At 39.2% G+C, this 22,227-nt stretch overlaps 1 protein-coding gene across 2 annotated transcripts in view; it reads left to right on the top strand.

Annotated features, from left to right (window-relative positions):
* Positions 1 to 11,888: 11,888 nt before the first annotated feature.
* ZNF672 (zinc finger protein 672) overlaps positions 11,889 to 22,227 on the top strand; it is a 44,512-nt gene continuing 34,173 nt past the window's right edge. The window contains exons 1-2 of one of the 2 annotated variants that reach the window (XM_051995657.1): positions 11,939 to 12,747; positions 18,699 to 21,965. In XM_051995657.1, the coding sequence (XP_051851617.1) occupies positions 19,162 to 20,775 (1,614 nt within the window). In that variant the 5' untranslated portion in view covers positions 11,939 to 12,747; positions 18,699 to 19,161 and the 3' untranslated portion in view covers positions 20,776 to 21,965. Of the gene's footprint in view, positions 12,748 to 18,698; positions 21,966 to 22,227 lie in introns of those variants that run through there. The other variant, XR_007953405.1, reaches the window with a different exon arrangement.

Here is a 22,227-nt window from a genome sequence, read left to right as displayed (position 1 = left end):
TATATGTGTGCAGAACTAAACAGTTCTCTTGTTGCACAGGGAGAATTGGATTCAGAAGGTAGAAATAACCCTGGAAAAAAAACAAAAATGCTAACAGTTTACATTCATTTCCCAGTGTTCTTTCTTTGGATGTAGCTGCTTCTATCCATCATTGATCAGTTGGAATTAAGTTGGCTCTCTTTGTCAAAGAAATCCACTTCCATTAAAATACATCCTCATACAGTATTGTTGTTGAAGCATATAATGATCTCCTGGTTCTGCTCATTTCACTTGGCATCAGTTCATGTAAGTCTCTCCAAGCCTTACAGAACAATAATATTCTATAACATTCATATACCACAATTTACCCAACCATTCTCCAATTGATGGGCATCCATTCATTTTCCAGTTTCTAGCCACTACAAACAGGGCTGCCACAAACATTTTGGCACATCCCGTTGTTCAGTTCTTAATGTATTCTTTTCATCTTTGCTATCGTGGTCATCTAAGGGCATATACCCCAAGTAGATGTGCTAATGAAGGGTATAAGCACCTTGGCATTGGGAAGCAAACCCTCTGCTCTTCATTGGGCATGTCTTTTGTTAAAAGATCACCCATCTGATTTTCTAATTTTTATGCTTGAGCTGCATGTGCAACTGCACTCTCAGACTTGGTCATGGATAGACTTATAACCAGACCCATAATGCCTCTTTGCCTTCTCTTCTAGATGGGGCTGCTGAACCTTGCTGATTACAGGGCCTGATAACCTTACAGTGCTGCTCCACATTGGGCGCCACTTGTAGCCTCCCACTCAGAGATTGAGCTTACAGTTACCAGTCATGCCTAATTCCCAGGCCTTCAGAAAATCTCTGGCCACTGTCTCGTACAGTGGATCTTTACCAGTCTTATCTCAATCAAGTTTTCAGAGCTCTCTGGCCACCGCCTCTCCGAGCGTGGTTGTCATGTTCAACAGAACACCTGAGGACAGCTGCATGCAAGCTCAAGATCTTTATTCCATGTGTTCACATCCTGACTTTGCCTTACTTCCTCATCCCTATTGCTTATATCCAGTCTATGGGGTCACACGCACAACCAATTAAAGAAGGAGACTCCTCCCATTGATGATGCAATCTCAATAGGATCAGAGCTTCTGCTTGTGAAGCTGTCCATTTTGTTCACAGAAAATCACATCTGGGCATCTCAGGCTTCAAAGCCTTTATACTTCCTGATCGTACTGTGGGAATTTCCTCTTTGGACTCTTACACCCTTCCAGCAAATCTAACAGCATCTTAAGCTTTCCAGTTTTGAGGTTTTTCAAGTCGAATTGGTCTCTGCTCAAGGAAGGATTTTTAGAAGGAGGGTCTCATTTTTGTCTCATTTTTATTAGGAAAAACCTTTAGCATCTCCCAATTCTACAGCTCCTTGTCCTCCTCTAGACGGAGTTTCCCCGATTCTACAGCTCCTCGTCCTTCTCTAGAAAAATTCTAGAAATGGAGAACAACAAAATGCTACCTGAGCAAGGAAGAATTGTCAGAGAATGTAGGCATTTTTGTATCAGGTATACCTGAAAGAATGCTGCTTGACCCTGGGGCTCTGACAATCCAAAACTACCCGGGTGTTTCAGTGTCACAGCTATAGAATAGACATGTCTAGAGAGAGAAAGATGGCAAAATGCTAAAAGGCACTTTTGTCAGATCACAAGAATTCCCATAAAGGAATTCTGCTCGAGTCTGGGGCTCTCAATGACTCAAACCTATATGTTTGTCTAGCTAGAGAATAGACAACAAGAAAGGCTTTTACCTTGTCCAGATTTCAGGGTTCCCGGTCATCAGGAAACCAGAAATGATGAGGTTCAGCACAAGGCAGGGAGTTGTGGGAACCCCTTCTGGTCAATGTAGGTCCTTCATGACGGAATTCACAAACCTGAAAGTTAGACTGGCAAAAAGAAGTTTATTGTTGGCATTAGGAAGTTAACCTTTGCTAGGAAGACTGATTTCCAAGTGACAAGGTCCTGGCACAGAGATAAAGGTCATAGCAGAGTAATCCTGACAGAAAGGTAAAGAGGAATAAAATCATGTTAGGGAAATAGGTGAGAGAAAGAGAGAGAGAGAGGGGAGTTAATGCTGAAAAGAGAATGTCTTTTCAGTATCAGAATCAGTAGTGAGTGTTATCAATGTGGGTGTGCTGGTCTTCAGGATAACAGAATGAAATTACTTGTTTTGAGTCCCTCAGGCAGGTCTTTTGCAAAGGCTTTAAGGAGAGTTTCTCATTCAAGGAATTTCTACCTCATTTTCCCTTTCCTCGCCCCCACCCCCAAGTCAGAAAGAGAGTTTCAGGGCTCCCCTTGTCATTTCTATCACAATATATTTATATATATACTATATACAAAATAAATTTGAGATCATTTGAGGAAGAAGGATATGGAAGGTTCAGGAAGGGGTGGAGTATAAAATTTTAAATTCAGAGTTAGAAGTGAGATTAGAAATCATCTTTTTCTGCCATCTGGGGGAAGGGATGGGAGGAAGGAGGGGAAAAGTTGGAACAAAAGCTTTTGCAATTGTCAATGCTGAAAAGTTACCCATGCATATATCTTGTAAATAAAAAGCTATAATAAAAAAAGGAAAAAATAATATTCCTCTCAAAAAAAGAAAAATAAATCAATTTTTAAAAATCTCTTTATTTTTCAAAAGGGAAAGTTATTTAGCTAGTCATAGTCAATGAGGCAGAGAACAGATCAGAATATAATTTCTTTGGCACACAATCTAGTGCTCTTTCCATGGCCTCTCTTAATAATTTTTATGGATTTCATTGTACAAGTTTTGTTATCCTCATTTTACAAATGAGAAAACTAAGGCTCAGAGAACTTAAAATAACTTGTCCATGTCGCAAAATTAACTGTCCACACCTAAGTGTGAAGAGGCAGGTCGATTCTCCAAAAGCCCCCACAGCTGTGAATCATAACATACTTGAAGGAGTTGCAAATCAGCTTTTACTGATGCAGATGTTGCTTGTTAATTTGGAATGAAATAAATGGGAGATTAGAGGGAATCGGAGAGAGGTCAGAGAATGCAATTGCCTCTCAGTCTCCTTGTATTGTTATCATTCTTTCACATGGAGGGATCACATGGCGGGATCTATTCTGCTGGTCAGTATTAGATCCCCAGCAGCCACTAGCCCGTTGCTCCTGTAACAATGTTAGATCCAAGGATAAACTTAAATCTCCTAATCAAGTCTGGTTTTCACTCTTAGACACATGCAAAAGACTTTTTCTGAGGAATGAATGAAATCATAAGTACAGAAATTTATAGCCATGAAATAATACATAAATGTAAATCATACTTCTTAATTGAAGGTAAAAATGAAAATTCCACATTCTGTAATTGAATAAAATAAGACCTGTCATTCAAGCATTTAATAGGTGCTTACTTTGTACTAGATATATCAAGAATACAAATAGAAGAGGGAAAAAAATCCCTGCTAATCTAGGAGCAGAACATATATAAAAAGAAGCTGAAAAGAAAAAGGTATGTAGGGGGAGGTACCTCGCTAGAAGCATAATGGAGAAATTTCTATTTCAGCTTGATGAAAAATGAAGGAAATTGCTGTCCTGGGCACTCTATTTAAATGGAAATTCTGAGAGAAGCCATCTACTCAGAGGGAGGGGCTATAGGGTCAGAAGGTATTTTCCAGGTGGGAATTTCAGGGCTGAAATGATTTTCCAGGATGAAGAAACTTTGGTGAGAAATTGATGAAGAATAGGTTTTGTAATTACCATATGTAATGATATTTGAAAAATAAACAATTATAAATAACAGACATAATTCTGCTTTTTCACTTTGTGAAATAAGTATATCCATTATGTAAAGATCTGGTCTAAATGGCAAGATTTACCAAATATTTGTAATTCACAGTAGGTTCCTCAATATAAAGAGTTGACTAAGAAAAGTAGCAGCACCTGGAATATCAGAATTGTAATGATCCTGCATAATCACTGTTACTCATTAGTCTAGGTCATCTTTAACTAACTCATTAGCATGCAGCCTGTCCCAGTGCCAGAATTCATATGGTAAAATTACACTGTAGTATCTTTAGTTTCTTTGGCCTAGTAGCCACACTTCCCTGAAAGTAATAAAGGAGGATGGAAGTTATCAAATAAGGTTTTCAAATAATTTTAGCCCAGTTGTTGAAAAAGATGCTTTTAAAACATTAATTTTAGATAATGCCTGAAATCATCTAATTATAGTTGACTTGTGAAAATATAAGCATGCGTATTTGCAGATATGGATAAAGCTGTGCTTACCAGTATATGAAAAACTAAAAAAAAAAAATCAGTTTAGTCTATGTGTCTAAAATTTTTGTTTTGTTTTTGCTGAGGAAATTGGGGTTAAGTGACTTCCCCAGGGTCACACAGCTAGGAAGTATTAAGTGCCTGAGGCCAGATTTGAACTCAGGTTCTCCTGACTTCAGGGCTGGTGCTCTATCTACTGTGCCACCTAGCTGCCTCATGTCTAAAATATTTCAAACAATAATAATGATGTTTTCATCCTATCATAAGTATAGGCTTATCTTTAGGTACCATAATCAATCATTTTAAAATTTTATAAATAAAAAACTTAAGTGAGAAATACTTTTTAATTTTTTTTTTGCTGTTAATATTATACTATTAGGTTAAATAAAGTATTTTACAATCTTTTGTTGTATCTTTTCAATGGGATAGAACCAATTATTTAAATTACATGTAATTATAACTCCTTTTAGTGTGATCTTGAATAATATGATTCCACAGGATTAATTATTCTCACTTATTGCTCTGTATATAGAGAGGAGAAAGGAGATAAAGGTAATACAACTGTGAAGGTATTTATATACAAGGAAACTAAAAGAAGAACATACAAAGGCAAGTAAAAAATCTGAAATCTTATTAAAGCAAGAAAAAAAGGGGGGGGGCAGTGTCTGAGAGAACATTACCTGTAAAATTAGGTTTTTCCTAATAGACTTTTTACAAACAATATGCATTAATAGATTATATCTTTGCCATTCCACAATTAATTGAAATACATAGAAATTATAAAATTCCACTGTGCTTACTATTTGTTGATTTGAAAAAGGAATAGGATAAAATGCTACCTTAAGATTCTTTGATTAATTATCCCATATATACACAACACATACACACATATACATTAATGTATACATATGTATGTGTTTGCCTATCTCTAGATCATTCAGGATTCCTTAAAAAATGAAATAATCTTGTGAGCAAGTCACTTAACCCCAATTGCCTCAGCAAAAAAAAAAAGAAAAAGAAAAAGAAAAAATAATTCTGTTCAACAATCTTCTGATAATAAAAAGGCATAAAACACTTAAATCTATATACAAGAAATATTTTGTATCTGTCCCCCATGGAAGAGGTTAAATGTGGGAAGCAAGACTATTTTAAGGAAAAATGTACATTGCTAAGATTATTTTACACTGTAATGAAAGGAATCTAACAGAGTCCAGGTCAAGGAGTCATTCCCTATTGGTGAAAAAGTCTTTCAGATACTTGTTTGCAGATGACAGCATGTTAATTCCATCAAACTTCATGACACTGCAGAGCCTCCTAGAAGAGAGCTGTAACTACTCAAAGAACTTGAATCTCTTTATCCACACAGGAAAGATCAGATGGAGAATGCTTATTGTTCGGATTTCAACATTTTTATGCCCTTTCTCTTTCTCTCTCTTTAGATTATCATTCTCTGATTCATAACACTTATAATTACCTGGTCTCTCTCTTTTCTCTGTATTCCTAATGTAATCAAAGTGATTTCTTCCACTTCCTTGTAGTGCTTGCCCCATGGATTCTCCTTTTCTATGAATTCCCCATTGCAGAACAATGCCAGTTATAGATATTGGAAATGACACTGTCCCATGGAAGGGCCTCCTTCCCCATCTTCCCCTAATTAACTTTCTATCCACATTTGTTTTACATTCTCTCCCCTTGGTACATTTTTTCCTGCTCCTTAGAAGCCAGATGCCCATAAAAGTTCAATCTGCCTTCCTCTCAAAGTAGGCTGAGGAGTCTTTTGAAGCACCAAATCCCTCAGGTTGCACCCAGTACAGGGTCCCATTTCCCTTTGCAAACTCTCTCTTCACCCATTTAAGTATTCATCAGTGAAATCCATTCTTCCAACCAAAGCAAGGCCTCTTTTCTTTCTCCTTTTCAATTCTTCCCTCCTTCTCACCAACTCTCTTTGCAGATTCTTCTCTTTTTTGAACAACAGGAGTTATCTAAGCTCAATTTAATCCCAGTTCATCACACTGTCCTCACTAACTCCTTAATTTTCCATGCTTGTCTCTTCACAATTAGTTCCATCAGACTTTTGTCCTCATCTCTGTCTCCTTACATGTACATTTAGAAAAAAGCGGAAGAAAGGAAGGAAAGAAGGAAGGAAGGAAGGAAGGAAGGAAGGAAGGAAGGAAGGAAGGAAGGAAGGAAGGAAGGAAGGAAGGAAGGAAGGAAGGAAGGAAGGAAGGAAGGAAGGAAGGAATATTGGTCACTCAGCTGTTACTCAGTGCTGCTGATGTTGTAGTCCTTGGCTATTAGATATATCCACTCCTCCTACATTTGCTTGAGGGTATTTGAGAAGCAAGTAATCATTTTGGTTTTCTAAAAATGTTTCAAACTTCTCTTTATAAAATTTTTCATGGATGGTTAAGCTAGGATTTGCAGGTTAAGTCGCCCTGGATTGCATCCTGAGTTTCACTGTGCTTTAGAACATTTTATTCCCTCCTGTTTTTCTGGTGGGTACAGAATTAGTCTTACATTATTCACATTTTCTTTTCTTTGTTTTTGAAAGTCTTTAATCATTTGTAGAACTTATATCTGAACTAAATTATTAAATATAACCACTATCTGTCTTGTGTTTTTTTTTTTTTTAGGAGGAAAGGTATGAATTATTTTCATTGGTATTTCATTTCTGTCTTCAAAAGTTCTAAGCAGTTCTTTTCTACTAATCCTTCATGGTGGTGGTAAGGTTTTTGTTTTTTTTTTTTTTGTTTTTTTTTTTTATCCTGTCATCTTATTCTAGAAGAGAAAGATCCTCAGTTTATCACCCTTTGTCTTCCAGATTAGTATGTTTTGCTTCCATATTGTCACTTAAAGTTATTGTTCTTTGCTTCTCTTCTAGATTATCCTTTATTTCAATAGATACTGCTTTCTCTAAAGTTACCAATCCAAATTTCAGTGAATTGTGACACAGTGCCCTTTGTTGAAATGGAAAGGGGAAGCGAGGTAATACTAGAGAGACTTGGAACAGCTTCTCTTGGTAGTGGAATAGATACAAGAATAAATGGATTGGCATGCAGCAGTGAGGGTACAACTGAGATATGATAGCACAGATTTGCAATGGACCTAATCATTTGTATAGTAGACTTATTATGGTGGTAATCTAGATCAACCAAAAAGTAGCTGTAAAAGGACTTGCCAACCCCCTGACAACCTTGGACATCACACAGGGCATGGCTCAGGTAAACTGAGGGTAGCCTTATGAGGGTGAACAAGATGGAGTTGAAAGAAAGGGGTCTCACCTGAAAAAGCAACATGGCAGTTCCCAGGAGAGGTGTGCTGGACCTTGGAGGGGAGTACCTTGACTATATTTCTATTAAGAAAGGAATGCTCACATTATAGTTACAAGTAGCTTCCTTTAGAGAATCATGTATTTACTATAGATTAGAATGTGCTTATGTATGATATAGTGTTATGGGCCAGAACTCTGAAATTGAAACAAAGGATTCTTACAAGGTACTAAGTCAATGGAATTGATAGAGACAATAGTTATCTAATTTAGTATGGTTCGGTGTGATTGATTTAATCCTACAAAGATGTTATGGGCCATATCTTGAAACAAAATACTAAGTGGAATTGAGGAGACAATGGTTAAATCTAGTTTAGCATTGATTTAATCCTACAACAAATAATAGTTTCCTAGTGATATACTGATTGTTTGTACTCAGTGTGTAGCATATAAGCTAGAAGCCTCAGCCAGGGAGATTCAGAGACATTCAGAGAGGACTGGCAGCAGGGAACCAAGGGAAGAAATTCAATTCGATTGTCAATCTTCCTGATGGCTGGCCTGGACTCCTGCACTTCCCCCACTAAGACCAAGGCCAGACTGAAAGGCTCTCCAGAAAGCTGCCCAGCCCCAGGAAGGAGATAATAAAGGATTTGGACTATAAGAAAGCTAATCAGGCCCCCAAGAAAGGAGACAAGACTCTGAAAGAGATAATAACTGAAAGAGATAATAAAGGATTTGGACTTGAACATCTGGCTGCACTTGTGATGATTACTGAACTGAAAGGAAGGCTGTTCCCAGAAACCCCAAGAAAACCCAAAAGAGAACATTACAACTCATTGTATACACATGCTACTGAATGGAAGTGGAGAAAATCATGCAATCTTTCTGCCTGGGTCCACTACAAATTTATATTATATAACTTCAACTGAATCCTAATTAATCCTACTATAATCCCTCATCAACTCACTATCCCAGCTTTTCATTCCTCCTCAAACCTCCCATAGGTTAACCACCTTCTTCTAAATCTATCCACTGAGAACTTTGCCTCACATTTCACAGGGTAAAAAAAAGGGTCATGGACTCCCTCTTCTCCTTCCTTCATCTCCTTTCACTCAGATGCTTTCTTTCTTTACTCCTGTTCTCTCATGATTAAGTAGCCTTACTTATATATAGACCTCCAGAAAAGCTAGCTGAGCCCCAAGTGAAGGAGACAAGATTTTGAAAGAGACAATAAAGGATTTGGACTTTAACCCCTGGCTACTCGTGTGGGTCTGTTCCCAGAGACTCCAAGGAAACCTCAACAGAGAACATTACAATATAGGAACTAGAAGCAGGCACCTAGGAGGTAAAAGGACTTGCATGCAGTCTTTGTAATAAATCAGAGACTCACACCACCAACTGACTCCTCCAATGCTCGAGCTGGTCCAGCCTAGTTGGCTCAATGATCCCCAACTGCCACAGCTGGTTCTCGCCCTTCATTACTCACAGTCTTCCCAATTCAAGTGGACAGGCAGTGCTGGTCACATAAGGCCTGTTCTACCCTGGAGTTGGGGCTAAAACCCCCAACAAATAGCAGAAAAGGCAGAGGATGGAAATAGCCCAGGTTTGAGATTTGGAAGGGAACAACAGAGATAGAATGAATATGATAAAGAATTTGAATTCAAAGACAAATGGATAACTAAAGGGCTGAAATTTTGAAAAGAAGCACATTAAGCCTGAATATTGAAGCTGGAAATAACACGAATGTTTAGGGTGACTCAAGGATGAGAGAAGAGCAAATAACTTTAGGAGTAGGTCATAAGAATTGCAAGCACATTAAATTATGGCTGAATAGAAGTTATGGATTGTGGCTGTAGAACTTGAGGTGATAAAAAGTCTTGGGTATCACTACTTGAATCACTGATTCAAGTGGAAAAGCCTCTGATCCTGATCCAATGGAAAAGACTTCAACCCAGAAATTAGGGTGAGTGCAACAAAGAAATTTTGTTAGAAGAGTTAAAGTAGAATTTCACCTAAGATGGGACAGATATTTAGAAAACAGCCTGTTTCTGTTCAAGGAAAATGTTTAGAGAGCATTGTCAAAATTATGGAAAGCCAAGGTTTAATTATAAGTTTACAGCAAATCACTGAACTTTTACAAACTGTAAAGGACATATGTCCTTGTTTCTCTCTTGATAAGGAATTAGATCTAAATGAATGGAAATTGGTTGGAGAGGATCTTTGTCAATTCTATGATAAAAATGGGCCTAACTCAATAATTAATACATATAATGTAATACAATTGGCTATAAGAAGTTATTTAAGTGATAGAATGATGAAAAGGAAAGTACAGGAGGAAGAAGTGCCAACTTTACTAGGTGAAAAGGAGGACAAATCAGATGAGAATGAAGTTAATTACAATTCTGAGTATGATACTTCACAGCAGGAGGAATTAGGTGATTCCACATCTTATGACCCTCCCCCCGCAATTAACCCTTCATGGGTGGAACAAGGGGGAGGGAGAGAGACAGAAACACAGTCAGCTTCTCCTGTAAAGCAGAATTTGACAAGATTAGAAAAAGCATTAATTAAAGCAAAAAACGAAGGAGAAGATATATCTGATTTTATAAACGCATATCCTGTGATTGAAAGGATTGACTCTTCAGGTCAAAAAGAGAGAAGATACACTCCTTTTACTTTGGAAAAAATTAAAGATTTGAAAAAGGGTTGCACTCTTTATGGGGCTACATCATCTTATATGAAGATGTTACTAGATAATTTGTCTTATGAAATCCTAACCCCGAATGACTGGAAATCCATAGCGAAAACTTGTCTAGAACCGGGACAAAATTTATTGTGGCTTTCGGAGTTTCATGAATTATGTAGGATTCAAGCCCAACACAATAGGCAAAGAGGAGCTGTTGTACAAATCACTTTTGACCAACTAACTGGAGAAGGTCAGTATGCAGAGAATTCAGAACAGATTTATTATCCCATAACAGTGTATGAGCAAATTTCTAAGGCTGCAATAAAAGCTTGGAATTCTCTCCCTGGACAGAAAGATGGAAATAATGCTTTCACAAAAATAGAGCAAGGTCCTAATGAACCTTTTGCAGATTTTGTGGGACGTTTACAAACAGCTGTAATAAGAACCATTGGAGATAATGCAGCAACAGAAATAATGACCAGACATCTGGCTAAAGAAAATGCCAATGAGATTTGCAAGAGAATTATATGGGGGCTAGACAAAAATGCTCCTTTAGAAGAGATAAGATGCTGCGCCACAGTGGACATAAATGCTTATTATGCCCAAACTATGATGAACATGGAAAGACAAGGTCCTTCTTGGCAAAGGAATTATAGAGAAACTCGTCGATGTTTTCAATGTGGAAAAGTTGGACATTTGAGAGCTCATTGTAGATATGGAGATAGAGTGAGAAGACGGGGTGAGAGAAAACCCAAAACCCCATGTCTAAAATGTAACCGAGGCTTTCACTGGGCCTCTGAATGTAGGATGACCCAGAGAAATGAGAGGCAGGATCCAGCTCCAAAGTATCAATCAAAGGACAGGTGGAGCATGATAGCAGCTGAGGTTACACCCAGAGAGACTTTAGAAATTCAGAACTCTGATGTCATCAACCAACAGAAAAGCAATCAGAATTACAGTTGGGAAGAATACAGGCCTTTTAAGACAACAAGGCAGTATCCAGTGCAAACAGCTCCAATGTAATTACCAGATGATGAGGAGAAATCCCAAATTTGGTAAATAGAAGGGAATTAGGTTATAACTGCTTGGGGAAGAGGATCTGCTTATATTTCCACAGATGGAGATAGAATCAGATGGCTGACAATGAGACTGTTAAAAGAACTTTTTAAAATCCCAGGAATCATTGGATTTCCTAAGACAAGATGAGACTGTTTTAGTTCTTGAAAAACCAGCAAGAATCATTGGGTTCCCTGAGATGAAAAATTGTTGATGAGACCTTTTGTTTAATTTTGTTTAATATAGGTAGACAGATCTACCTCAAGGTCGATAAGATGGGAAGCAAGGGTATCTATATTATCTATATGTATACTGAAGCCACCAAGTATAAAATTCAGGTTTGGAGTGGAGAAGACTGAACTATATACTGCATTATGTCAGCAAATAATAGTCATCAGGATCTGTATATGTCAAAAAAAGGCAGTGAGGCTGCAGCTGGATTAGTTAGGAATTAAGTGGGGAGAAGGGCGGTAGCAGAGTAGCAGAAGAGAGTTTGTAAGCATTTTCTACTACCCTGCACACACTCTTCTCAGAAGGTGCCATGACCCGGACTCCCAAATCTCTGAGCCTTATCACTGAGGGAGCACATGATATCTGAAGGCCTGAGTATAACCCAGGCCTAAAGTATGCATGCTTCTTGAAAGAAAACTAGGCTACAGGCAAGAAACTAGCTTACCAAGTGCCAGCCTGTCTGTAATTTATGTCACGTAGCAACTGATGACGCAAAACAGACATTGGTTGTCAGAAGTAAATAAAGCATAAAGGCTTAAAAACCACCTGGACTTAGCATTAGTCCAATAAGTCATTAGGACTTATTTGATTTTGGGAGGGGGAGGAGATTTTGGGTAAATACCAGATTGGCTAAACGAAGAGGAGAGTGAGAATTAGGGAACATGATCAAGGGCATCAATAGGCTCTGTTCGGAGGAGATCCGTCCATTTAGGGCCAGTAGGACCTGGGATCCAAATAAATTAAGTTACACAAAGTCACACGAGTTCTCTGTTCAAGTCTTTTCCTTCATCTTCCACCCATGAAAAATTATCAATCTGGCCCTTTCCATTTCTCGCTTCCCTCTCCTCCTAAGAAGCTTCTTCAACTCGCGTCTTCGAACTTTAGGTGGCGCTCTTAGAGCCTCCGGGAGGGGGTGTGTCAGGCGGACAGTCTGCCCAGTTACCCATGACGCGCGGTCTGGCGAGGATACAACGGGTTGAAGACCAAGACCCAGCAGGAGGAGGAGGTGGTGGCCTGGGGAATAAATACCTATCCAGAGGCGCTGTATTCTTTGGCACCTCCCACCCTTTCATTTTATCCCCCACTCCTGACTTGCTTGTCTTCCTCTCCGCCCTACCCTGCCAGCTATCTCCTCTCTACCAGCTGTGGCGGTTGGGATCGTTGAGCCGACTAGGCTGGCCCAGCTCGAGCATTGGAGGAGTCAGTCGGACTGCTGCTGAAGGAACCCAAGCTTGACGGGTGAGGAAAGGATGATGGGGGCGGGGGAGGGAATGACGGGGCTTGAAAGGCTTCTAATCCTGAGGCTCTCGCGAGCTCCTCCACACCACCATCTTCTTCTGAAGTAAACCTTAGGTTTCCTGAAAAGTCTGCACTGGCAACTGAGTGATACATGGGGGAGTGAAATTAGCGCGCGCTTTTAGGGGCGCTCGCGTGAGTGGAGGTAGAGTGAGGAAGGTGGAAATGAACCAAAAGCAAAAGCTTTTCTATATGCTTGCTTATTGCCTTTTCTCTATCATGTCTCACTCGAGTATCTCTCCTGACATAGGTCTTTTTTTCACCTCCAATCTTTTCATCCTCCTCTTCCTTCTTCCCTTTCTCCCCCATTCCTTCCCCTTTAATTTTTTCGCCCTTCTCTTCTTCCTTCCCTCTCGCCTTTTTTCCCCTCTTCTCCCCTCCCTTTCCTCCTTTTCTAAGCTTATTTCCAGCACTTAGTACGATCTTTTTTTTCCTCGGTCCCTGGAGCCAAAGATTCACAGTTCCGCAAGAGCAAAAGGAACATCTGCGACACAGCAAATCGTCTCCAGTTACAGGCATCAGAGCTGAGGGAGGGTCTAGAAATGGAAAGGAGGAGTCAGATCCATCTCTATCCGTCTCCCTAGCCACCTCCCCCACCTTTTTACTCTTTTGTCCTTTATAAAGCGCCTTGGTCTCCAGGGTAACGAAGAGGGGGCGGTGTTTCATTTCCGAGAGATTTCTTCCCAGTGATTGGAGACTTGTAAGGACCCATCAGAACCGGAATTTTGTTTATCTGGAGCCGGAAAGGGGAATGCAGTTTCTACATTTGCAGGCATAAGCTTTAGGAACAATTCATGGTTTCTTGGCCTTGTAAAGTTACAGGAAGTTTGCATTAACTTGGAGAACAGGAGAGGAATGGGAAGAAGCTTTATATCTTCCTAGAGAGGAGTTTGAGACTAAAGCACCTGTATATGGAAAGCACTATGCCAATCCCAAGTGCCAATCTAAGAGATACCCACCTTAGTCGTAATTATTCTGCTACCCAAGATTGACTCCAATGCCATAAATATATACGCACATAGGATGGAACAGGAGTCTGTGTAACTCAAAGCAATATTAACAACTTTCTGATATGTGAATAAAGAGAACTAAATTCCTTTCCCTTACATTACTTTCCTAAGAACTGAATTTGGAGGCGGTAATAGGCTGGAGGGAAAAGGACAGTGTAATGAACGAAGCCTTGTTTCTAATCCAAGTTTTGCCGCTAATTTGCTATGTGACTTTGGTCTAAGTCATTTAGTCTTTCTGTGAAATGAATTGTTTATCCTACCTACCTGAAAGAGCTAGTAAAAATATTAGAGGTATAATTGTGTGCCGATGTGTTGTAAACAATCTATGCAAATATATTAATGACTTATAGACTATTTGCTTAGATACTTTTCTTCTCACCCCACCCACAATAAGCAAGCAGTCAAATATCTGAAATTGTTTCTCCCAGTCAAATACCACTCCAACTTCGAGTTTAATAAAGCACTTCAGTTATTTTTTGGTATCTTGTGTGTATAACATAGTGATGATTACTAAATAATAGGCTCTTGCTGTCATAGCAGGTAGAAACAGAACATCTAAATTTTTTTTCAAAAGGTTGGCAGGCTTGGGCTATCAAAAGTCACTTATTAAAAGTAGAACTGCTGGTGAATATTGTAGGAGGATTATGCAGATAAAGTTTCTTCAGGGTTCCCCAAAATTTGGGACAAGTGTAATGGAGGGAGAAGCCAGCTGGTATAATTCAAAAATGGATATTTTGGACCCAGAAAGTGTGGTTTTGAATTTTTTTGTAACCACTTGCTACCATTCTGATCTTGAGTAAATGAGTTTTCTGAGCTACAGGATCTGAGAGATAAAATGAGGGCTTTGAACTAGATTCAGTTGAACAGTGTCAAGGTATCTGAAAACCACCACTGATACTTATTAGCTTTGTGATACTCAAGTCACTTAAATTCAAATGCTACCTTAGACTTTTTGGTGCTGTATCACCCTAAGCAAGTTGATTAAATCTCTCAGAGACTGTTTTCATCTGCAAAAAGATAATAATAGCATCTAACCTTTAAAGGAAGTTATTTTGAGAAGATAATCTATGTAATATGCTACATAAATATTAGCCATTATTAAATCCATTGGGAAGAGTTAAGGTAAACTCCCAGAAGGAAAATTAGGATCATAGTTATTTATATTCCTAAAATTCCTAAAAGGTCTTTGAAGGAGTCAAATTGGGGTTCAGGAGACAATTTCCAATCCCCTTCTTTAAATATAGTAGACTGGTTCTAGAATCAAAGAAAGCAAGAGATATTTGGAAGAATCTATAAGACTTTATTGGAAAATTTTAAAATGAGATATTGAAGTCTTCTAAATTCCCCAAATGATCCTAACCCAAGATGAGCATTTAACTTTCAGTTTGGGGATAATTGGGAATAGACAAACAGAATCTGTTGGTTTTTATTAAGCATTAAGTATTTGAATTCCAGTTTTCTAGCCATTGGTGGAAATGATGGGGTTTGAATCCCCTCAATTCCCAATGGTGATGAGATTAGTGGCAATAAGGGAGTTGTTGAAATCCCCTTTTAATCTGCTGCAGGTTTAAAAGTGAAAGAATTCACTTATTTCTAATTATTAATTGCAAAAGTTTATTGTTGTATAGAAACCAGTTTGCTAAGAGACTGACTTTTATAGTGGCAAAGACCTATTAGGGAAATGGAATTTGACCCTGAGAAGGGTCCCCGCAAATTGATTGGACCTTCTGCAAGGAGCTTAGCTGAAGGAAGCTGTTATGTGGGCATCTTGGTGGGGGCTGGGACCACCTGAGCTGATCAGACCAGGGATTTCTCAATTGAATGAGGATTTAGAATTTCAAAAAGATCAAAGGGAGTTGATTTGCCCTTGAATAGTGTTTGCTTCTCTCATCCTGGGAGGATGGGCCCTCTCTAGACTCCTTGGAGTCTAGAAGATCCTGATCTCTCAGATCAAAAAAGGGGACACAATCTCAGAGTGATAATCTTAAAAGAGAACACAGCTTCAGTAAAGGGAACAGTTTTCTCTCCCTCTTCAGAAAGACTGGCTTCTCATCTTTGTTGGATTTGAACTTAAAAATTAGATCACAGTTTGAACCTTTAGCTTTTCTCTAATTATAGTTTAGGTTGGAGGAGGAGGGCAAAAAGGGAATATTAAAGGAATATTCCTTTTTCCTAAATCTTTTATCTCAAATCATTTGGCATGAGAGGAATAGTGATACCTAAGATTTTTTAAAAATTCCATAGCATCCACAATCCAGATTTATACCCCTTATGTCCCTCATAACTATGTATGAAATTGATCTGTCCCTTTGAATTTATCCTCAAATTCTTACTCCACCCAGCATCTTGATTGCTCTCTAGTCTAGGGCTACAGAGAGTTAAAGTGTCTGAGATCCTATAAAATCCCAAATCCTAGAGCGGCCCCAGACTGTCCGACAGGAAGGAGCTCCTGTTAGACTTCCTGTTCTGGACACTGAGGACATCGAGATTAGGAGTCAAAGAGGGATTAAGCATTGACTCTCTAGTTTGCTTCCCTTCTCCTTTTCTGGCCCCCAGGCAATATTTGTTGGGTTTTACTAATACCTTCGGTGAGTAGTTTTTCTTTTTGTTTTTCCTGGAGGAAGTGGGGGTGGGGGGAGGAAGGGAAAGGAAAGGATTAGAGGTGGGGAAGGTGAGGGAAATAAAAGAGTTGCGGAACAGTTCGGTACCCTCACATTCCTAAGAGGCCTCTTTGGTCTGAAGAAAGAAGAGAGTGGGGAGAGGAGAATTTATAAATTTATAATACAGCTTGAGGACTGCCTTCAAGTCCATAAGGAGATAAGAAAAAGCTCAAATACAACTAAGCACATAAAAATGAAACTGGGGGTGTTTTTCTCATTGCATTCCCCCCCCCTTTTTTTTTTTTGCTTAATTCGTATCAAGGGATTCAATTGAATCCTTTTGAGATTTTTTTTTTACCCTTCATATAGAATATCAAAAGTGAGAAAGTGCCTTATAGTTGACTTTAGTTCAAATGCTAAAGTGAATTGAGGGAGATTTGAGAGGAGGTGTAAAGATGAACTTCAACTGTTATATACCTTTTAAGTATGGTAAAAAAAAAAAAAAAAAAAAAAAAAAAAAAAAACCTCCATTATTTCCGGCATTTAAGATTCTTTTTCCCTCATCAAAAAAACTATAAATCTTCCAAGTTAATTACTGAGGCATTCTGTCCCTTCACACTGAATAGGAACTAACTCGGCTTGCAAAGAAAAGGATGGAGCAAAGGATGTAAAGAATCTAGGACTTAGAGATCAAACTTAGAGATTAATTAAGGAACTGTATTCTCCTTCCTTCCCCTTTTTCATTTTTCTTTTCCCCCGGGGATGTCAATCAGGATGAGGAACCTTGAAAAAAAAAATCACTAAATTTTTACCCCTTCTTTTGAGTAATGTTGACCACAATTGTTTAGTTATCTCTTCTCTGTTATGAAAGGTTTCCCAAGAATATGCTGAGAAGTAGACTTTATTCCTAATTCCATCATTTTTTTAACAACTTTGTTTGAAATACCATTCAAAATGCCCCAGATCTACTATATTTCTGGGTTCTTTTATTTATATGAGAGAGGGCCAGATTTAGCATTCATTCCAGTAAATAACAGTTATAGACCACTCATTCAGTCTCTGAGCCCTTTTATCTCTTAGGGATTTTATGAAATAATTAACATGGAAAACATTTCAACTAAATAATAAAAGGGGCCAGGGACTTACTTAATCCATGCCTCCTTGGTTAATAAATATTAAGTATCTATGAGTTAGATCTCTGAACTCAAAGCAGGAAGATAAAAGTACTGCAACTTAGAACAGATGAAGGAGCTGAACCAAGACTAATTCAAATTACTACATATTGATTATGTGGCCATCCTTTCCTCATGGGATCTTTGGGAGTGGAATTAGCTGATTAGGCATGCTGTAGTATCTCTGGTCTCTTTTTGCTTATTTAAATGGATAGGGATTGGAGGGAAAATAGGAAGTAATGTGGTAGACCAGATGATCCATTTCAGCTAAAAAATTCAATGATTCTTTGAATCAAGAATCCAGTTTACAGTTGAGACCCAAATGGAGTATTACAAAGAATTAGCTAGCCATTTAAATTTTTTTTCATTGATTCATCCATAGATAACTTAAGAGATGAATATAAATAATGTAGTACGTGAAATTGTCCATGAAATCTGTAGTTTTGAAGATCTATTTTCTTTAGGGTAAATTTATTATGTGACCTGAAATTAAGCTTAAGTCAGCAATCTGATTATGAGTTTAAAATAAATATAATTTTGACTTATAGCAATGCAACTTCATAAAAGCCGTATTCATATGCTTTATTATGGTATAGTGTAGACTCTGAACTCTCAAAGGAATGATAGAAAAGGGAAAGCAAGACAGGTGCCAATATGGAAAGCCTTCAAGCTTAGTCTTACCCCCTAACCTAACTAAATTAGAGACTCATCAGCAAGTTGGCTATGGAGTGATGAAGCTTTTAAAATATAACCAGATTTTTAATGTGCCTCCAGTCAATAATAACTGCCATTTATATGGTGCTTTAATACTTATACAAAATGTTATCTCACTTGAGCTGCAAAGGACATTATTCACATTTAATAAATTTAAAAAAAAAAAAAAAGACTGGGTCAGAGAGAGATTTGGCTACATTCCTAGTGTATCCAAATCTGCCATGTTGTCCTTATATTGCCTGTATTCAATAGGAATATATTCACCATCCTGGGTCCAGTTTGGAGCTACAGTCATCAAAACACATCTCAAAGAAGCTTAATTTTACTTTTAATCCATGTCCCTCAGTATCTATCTATTAGTTTGCAGTGTTGAGCTAGATTCTCTCATTCTTCCCCAGGGTACAACAATGCACCCCCTGAAGCCTTATAGGGAAGAAAATCCATGAAAGAACAACTGAGGCAGCTGACAGTGATAGAGTAAAGCTTCCAAGCAGAAGTGTTTACCAAATCAGGAATTTCCCCAGACCAAGTGGACAATTACGTTTTAACTAAGAAGAAAATTTAAGTTTATCAAGAAAATAACATTTTTTGTATACAGTCCTTCCAGAAAGCAAGAAAAGCTTACTTCTATCCCTGGTTAGTCACCACCTCTACTTTTAGGCAACCACAGTATAAGGAAAAAGCTTACTCAACCAGAAAGTCTGGTGCTGGAGGAAAGAAAACTACCAATATCCACCTCCTCAGAATACAGAGGAAAATATTCCCTACATACCTCTTCTAACTGGCCCACCTTCTTTCCTCTTGAATCTAGGATTACAGAAATCATTTGTTTCCTGTTAATTCACCCACCCCTTTCCAGCTATGTATGGAACAGGAAAGCCCTACAAATGCAATGAATGCAACAAGAGCTTCCGATACAGTTCAGTGCTGCATCTCCACCAGCGCACACATGCTGGAGACTGCTGCTACCGATGCCTAGAGTGTGGTGAGGGTTTTGCACAGAATGCGGATCTTAGAGCCCACCAGCGCACACATGCTGGGGAGACCCTCTACATCTGCAATGAGTGTGGCAAGAGCTTCCATCAGAGTGTCTATCTAGATCTGCACCAGAGTACCCATACTAGAGGCAAGCCCTGCAAATGCCATTCCTGTGGGAAACGCTTTCCCTATCATTCTGCCCTCTACTGTCACCAGAGATATCACCCTCGTGAAAAGCCTTATCGATGCCCCATCTGTGGAAAAAGCTTCCGTCAGAGTGCCTACATCTTTCACTATGAGAGGATCCATGGTGGTTCTAGTGCTCTCACTGCAGATGGGCTTCCTTCAGGGCCAGAGGCCAGTGAAGATAGATTTATTGTTCACACAGGCCCTATCCTCCCTGCCCCATTACACCCTGAAGAAAAATCCTATCAGTGTGGTGAGTGCCATCGCAGTTTCCGAAGTAGCTCAGGGCTGCTGAAACATCATCATGTCCATGAAGCAGGAAAGCCCTCTAAGTGCAATCAGTGCGGAAGGAGGTTTGACAATGGGGAACAGCTCTCTGCACATCAGAAGCAAAGCCACAGTCATAGACATAGGAGTGGAGCCAAGGTAGAGGGAGCCCACAAGTGCCTTGTGTGTAAGGAAGTCTTTAAGCAGGCATCAGAGCTCCAGATTCACCAGGCAACACATGGAATGACCCGAGTCCATCGGTGCAGTGTATGTGGAAAGAGCTTTAGTAAAAGCTCAACCCTGACACGACATCTGCAGACACACTCTGGAGAAAAGCCGTTCAAGTGCCCCGAGTGTGGGAAGTGCTTCACAGAGAGTGCCACGCTGGTACGACACCACCGAATTCACACAGGGGAGAAGCCTTATGCCTGCCCAGATTGTGGGCGGAAATTTAGTGAAAGTTCCACACTAATGAGGCACCGCAGAAGCCATAAGGGAGAGAAGCCACACCAGTGTACCACCTGTGGCAAGAGTTTTGGGCAACGATCAGATCTGATTGTTCACCAAAGAATTCATACTGGGGAAAAGCCCTTTCCTTGCCCAGAGTGTGGCCGACGGTTCAGTGATCGCTCAGACCTCACAAAGCACAAGCGCACACACACAGGTGAAAAGCCATACCGTTGTGAGGAATGTGGCAAGTTCTTCACATGTGTTTCCAACCTAAATGTTCACAAGAGGAACCATGCTGGTGACAAGCCCCACAAATGCCCTGAATGTGGCAAGTGTTTCAGTGTTGGCTCCAAACTGGCACTTCACCGGAAGACCCATCAGGGTGAACGCCCTTCAGAGTGTGCTGAGTGTGGAAAGTGCTTTAGCCACAGCCGATCACTGTCACAGCACCTGAGGGCCCATGCCCGTGCCAGGGCAGCTGCGGGAGCTGCTGCAGGTGGGTTGGTTGGGATTGCACCCACCTTGATCTTTTCAGCAAACCCTGGCCAAGAGAACTCGGGCCTAAGAGTAACAGAAGTAGGAGAGAGGTACTGAAGGTCCTACTTTTTGTAAAAAGCACTTAGTCACTTTCCTTCTAACCTCCTGAAAGGAAGTCTGGAGGAAAGTTTTGACTAAATAATGGGAAAAAATAATATTTGGGGCTGAGCTTGCTCTGCCTTCTCCTGTCCTTCCCATGTATGTCTTCTTTCACTGCATTCTCAGTCTCTTTCCTCATTTGCTGTTAGTTTTCCTTTCAGTATTCTGTATCCCCATGTTTATCTTAGTTGTTACCTTTCTCTTTACACTTCCTCATATCCCATCTATCTCATCTTTCTGTAATATAGGTAGCAGTGGATGTAGTAGAAGTCAAATTGAATTAACCCTTCTCTGCCTGCATGGGAGAGAGATCCCAAATACATTTAAAAAACCCACAATGTTTTTAATCTTTGCTTGTTTGTTCCCTCTTTGTCTATGCCTCTCCTTCCTCTGTCTGCATCTTTTATGTTTATTTCATTATTTTTTCCCACCTCTCAGTATTACTGTGTCTCCATTTGTCCTTGATGGCCTGGTTTTTTCTGCTTTCTGTTCTTTCTTACCCCTCTTCTATAATTCTCTTGTCTTTGCTCTCTTTTTCTCTATTTCCATGTGTGTTGGTCCCTCCATTTCTGTGGGGTTAACGGAAAGAGAAAATTGAAAGAGGTGAGTTAAATACAAAGGATGAGAAGAGTAGGTGTGAAAATATAAAAGATCTGGAAAAAGACCCCCAAAATATTGCCACATGCCAAACAAAATAATATGCCAATGCTAAAATACATATCAGTGCATGTCAGAAATAGCCTTATGCCAGTGACATTCAAGGGAAGGAATAAAGGGTAAACATGAGAGTCCTTGCCAATAATCCTGAGCCATCCCCATCATAAATCCTGGTTCTGTCAAAATATATAGATTGGCAAACTCAAGTTCTGTGCTTCTAGATCGAGATAGCTGGGATTCCATATATATTGAGGGCAAGGGAGATAAGCCAAGAGCTTATCCTATATTTTATTTATTTCACTCTCCACTGGAACATGAAAGTGTTTGTAATTTGCAAAACTATTTTGTGGCACCCTGATAGCCACAGTCTTTATCCTTAATGACACTGAAGAGTATGGAGGAACAAGAATGAAGAAAACCAGAAGAAACTCCTAGGATATCCCTTTTTCCCTATAACTGCTCTTTAGAATAAAGGTTTTTTTTGTGTCTGATGCCTCAAGCCTTGTTTATTAAACTTATAAGAATTTAAAGTATAAGTTATGCTCACACTTCAGTGTTTAAAGGATCTTCCTATTCTAATCCCAACTTTACATCAGCCATTTTCCAAAGCCTAGACTAACATTCTCTCACACCATCAGATTTCCTTGGGAGAAACTACATTTCTTCTTTTTCTTCTTTTCTTTTTTTTTGGCTGAGGCAGTTGGGATAAGTGACAAGAGTCGTATAGCTAGGAAATGTTAAGTGTCTGAGACC

Source organism: Antechinus flavipes, chromosome 4, assembly GCF_016432865.1.
Source record: "Antechinus flavipes isolate AdamAnt ecotype Samford, QLD, Australia chromosome 4, AdamAnt_v2, whole genome shotgun sequence".
In the NCBI taxonomy this organism is placed as follows: Eukaryota; Metazoa; Chordata; class Mammalia; order Dasyuromorphia; family Dasyuridae; genus Antechinus; species Antechinus flavipes.
Note: the sequence above shows the minus strand (reverse complement) of the source record. Positions and strands in the feature narration are given on the sequence as shown.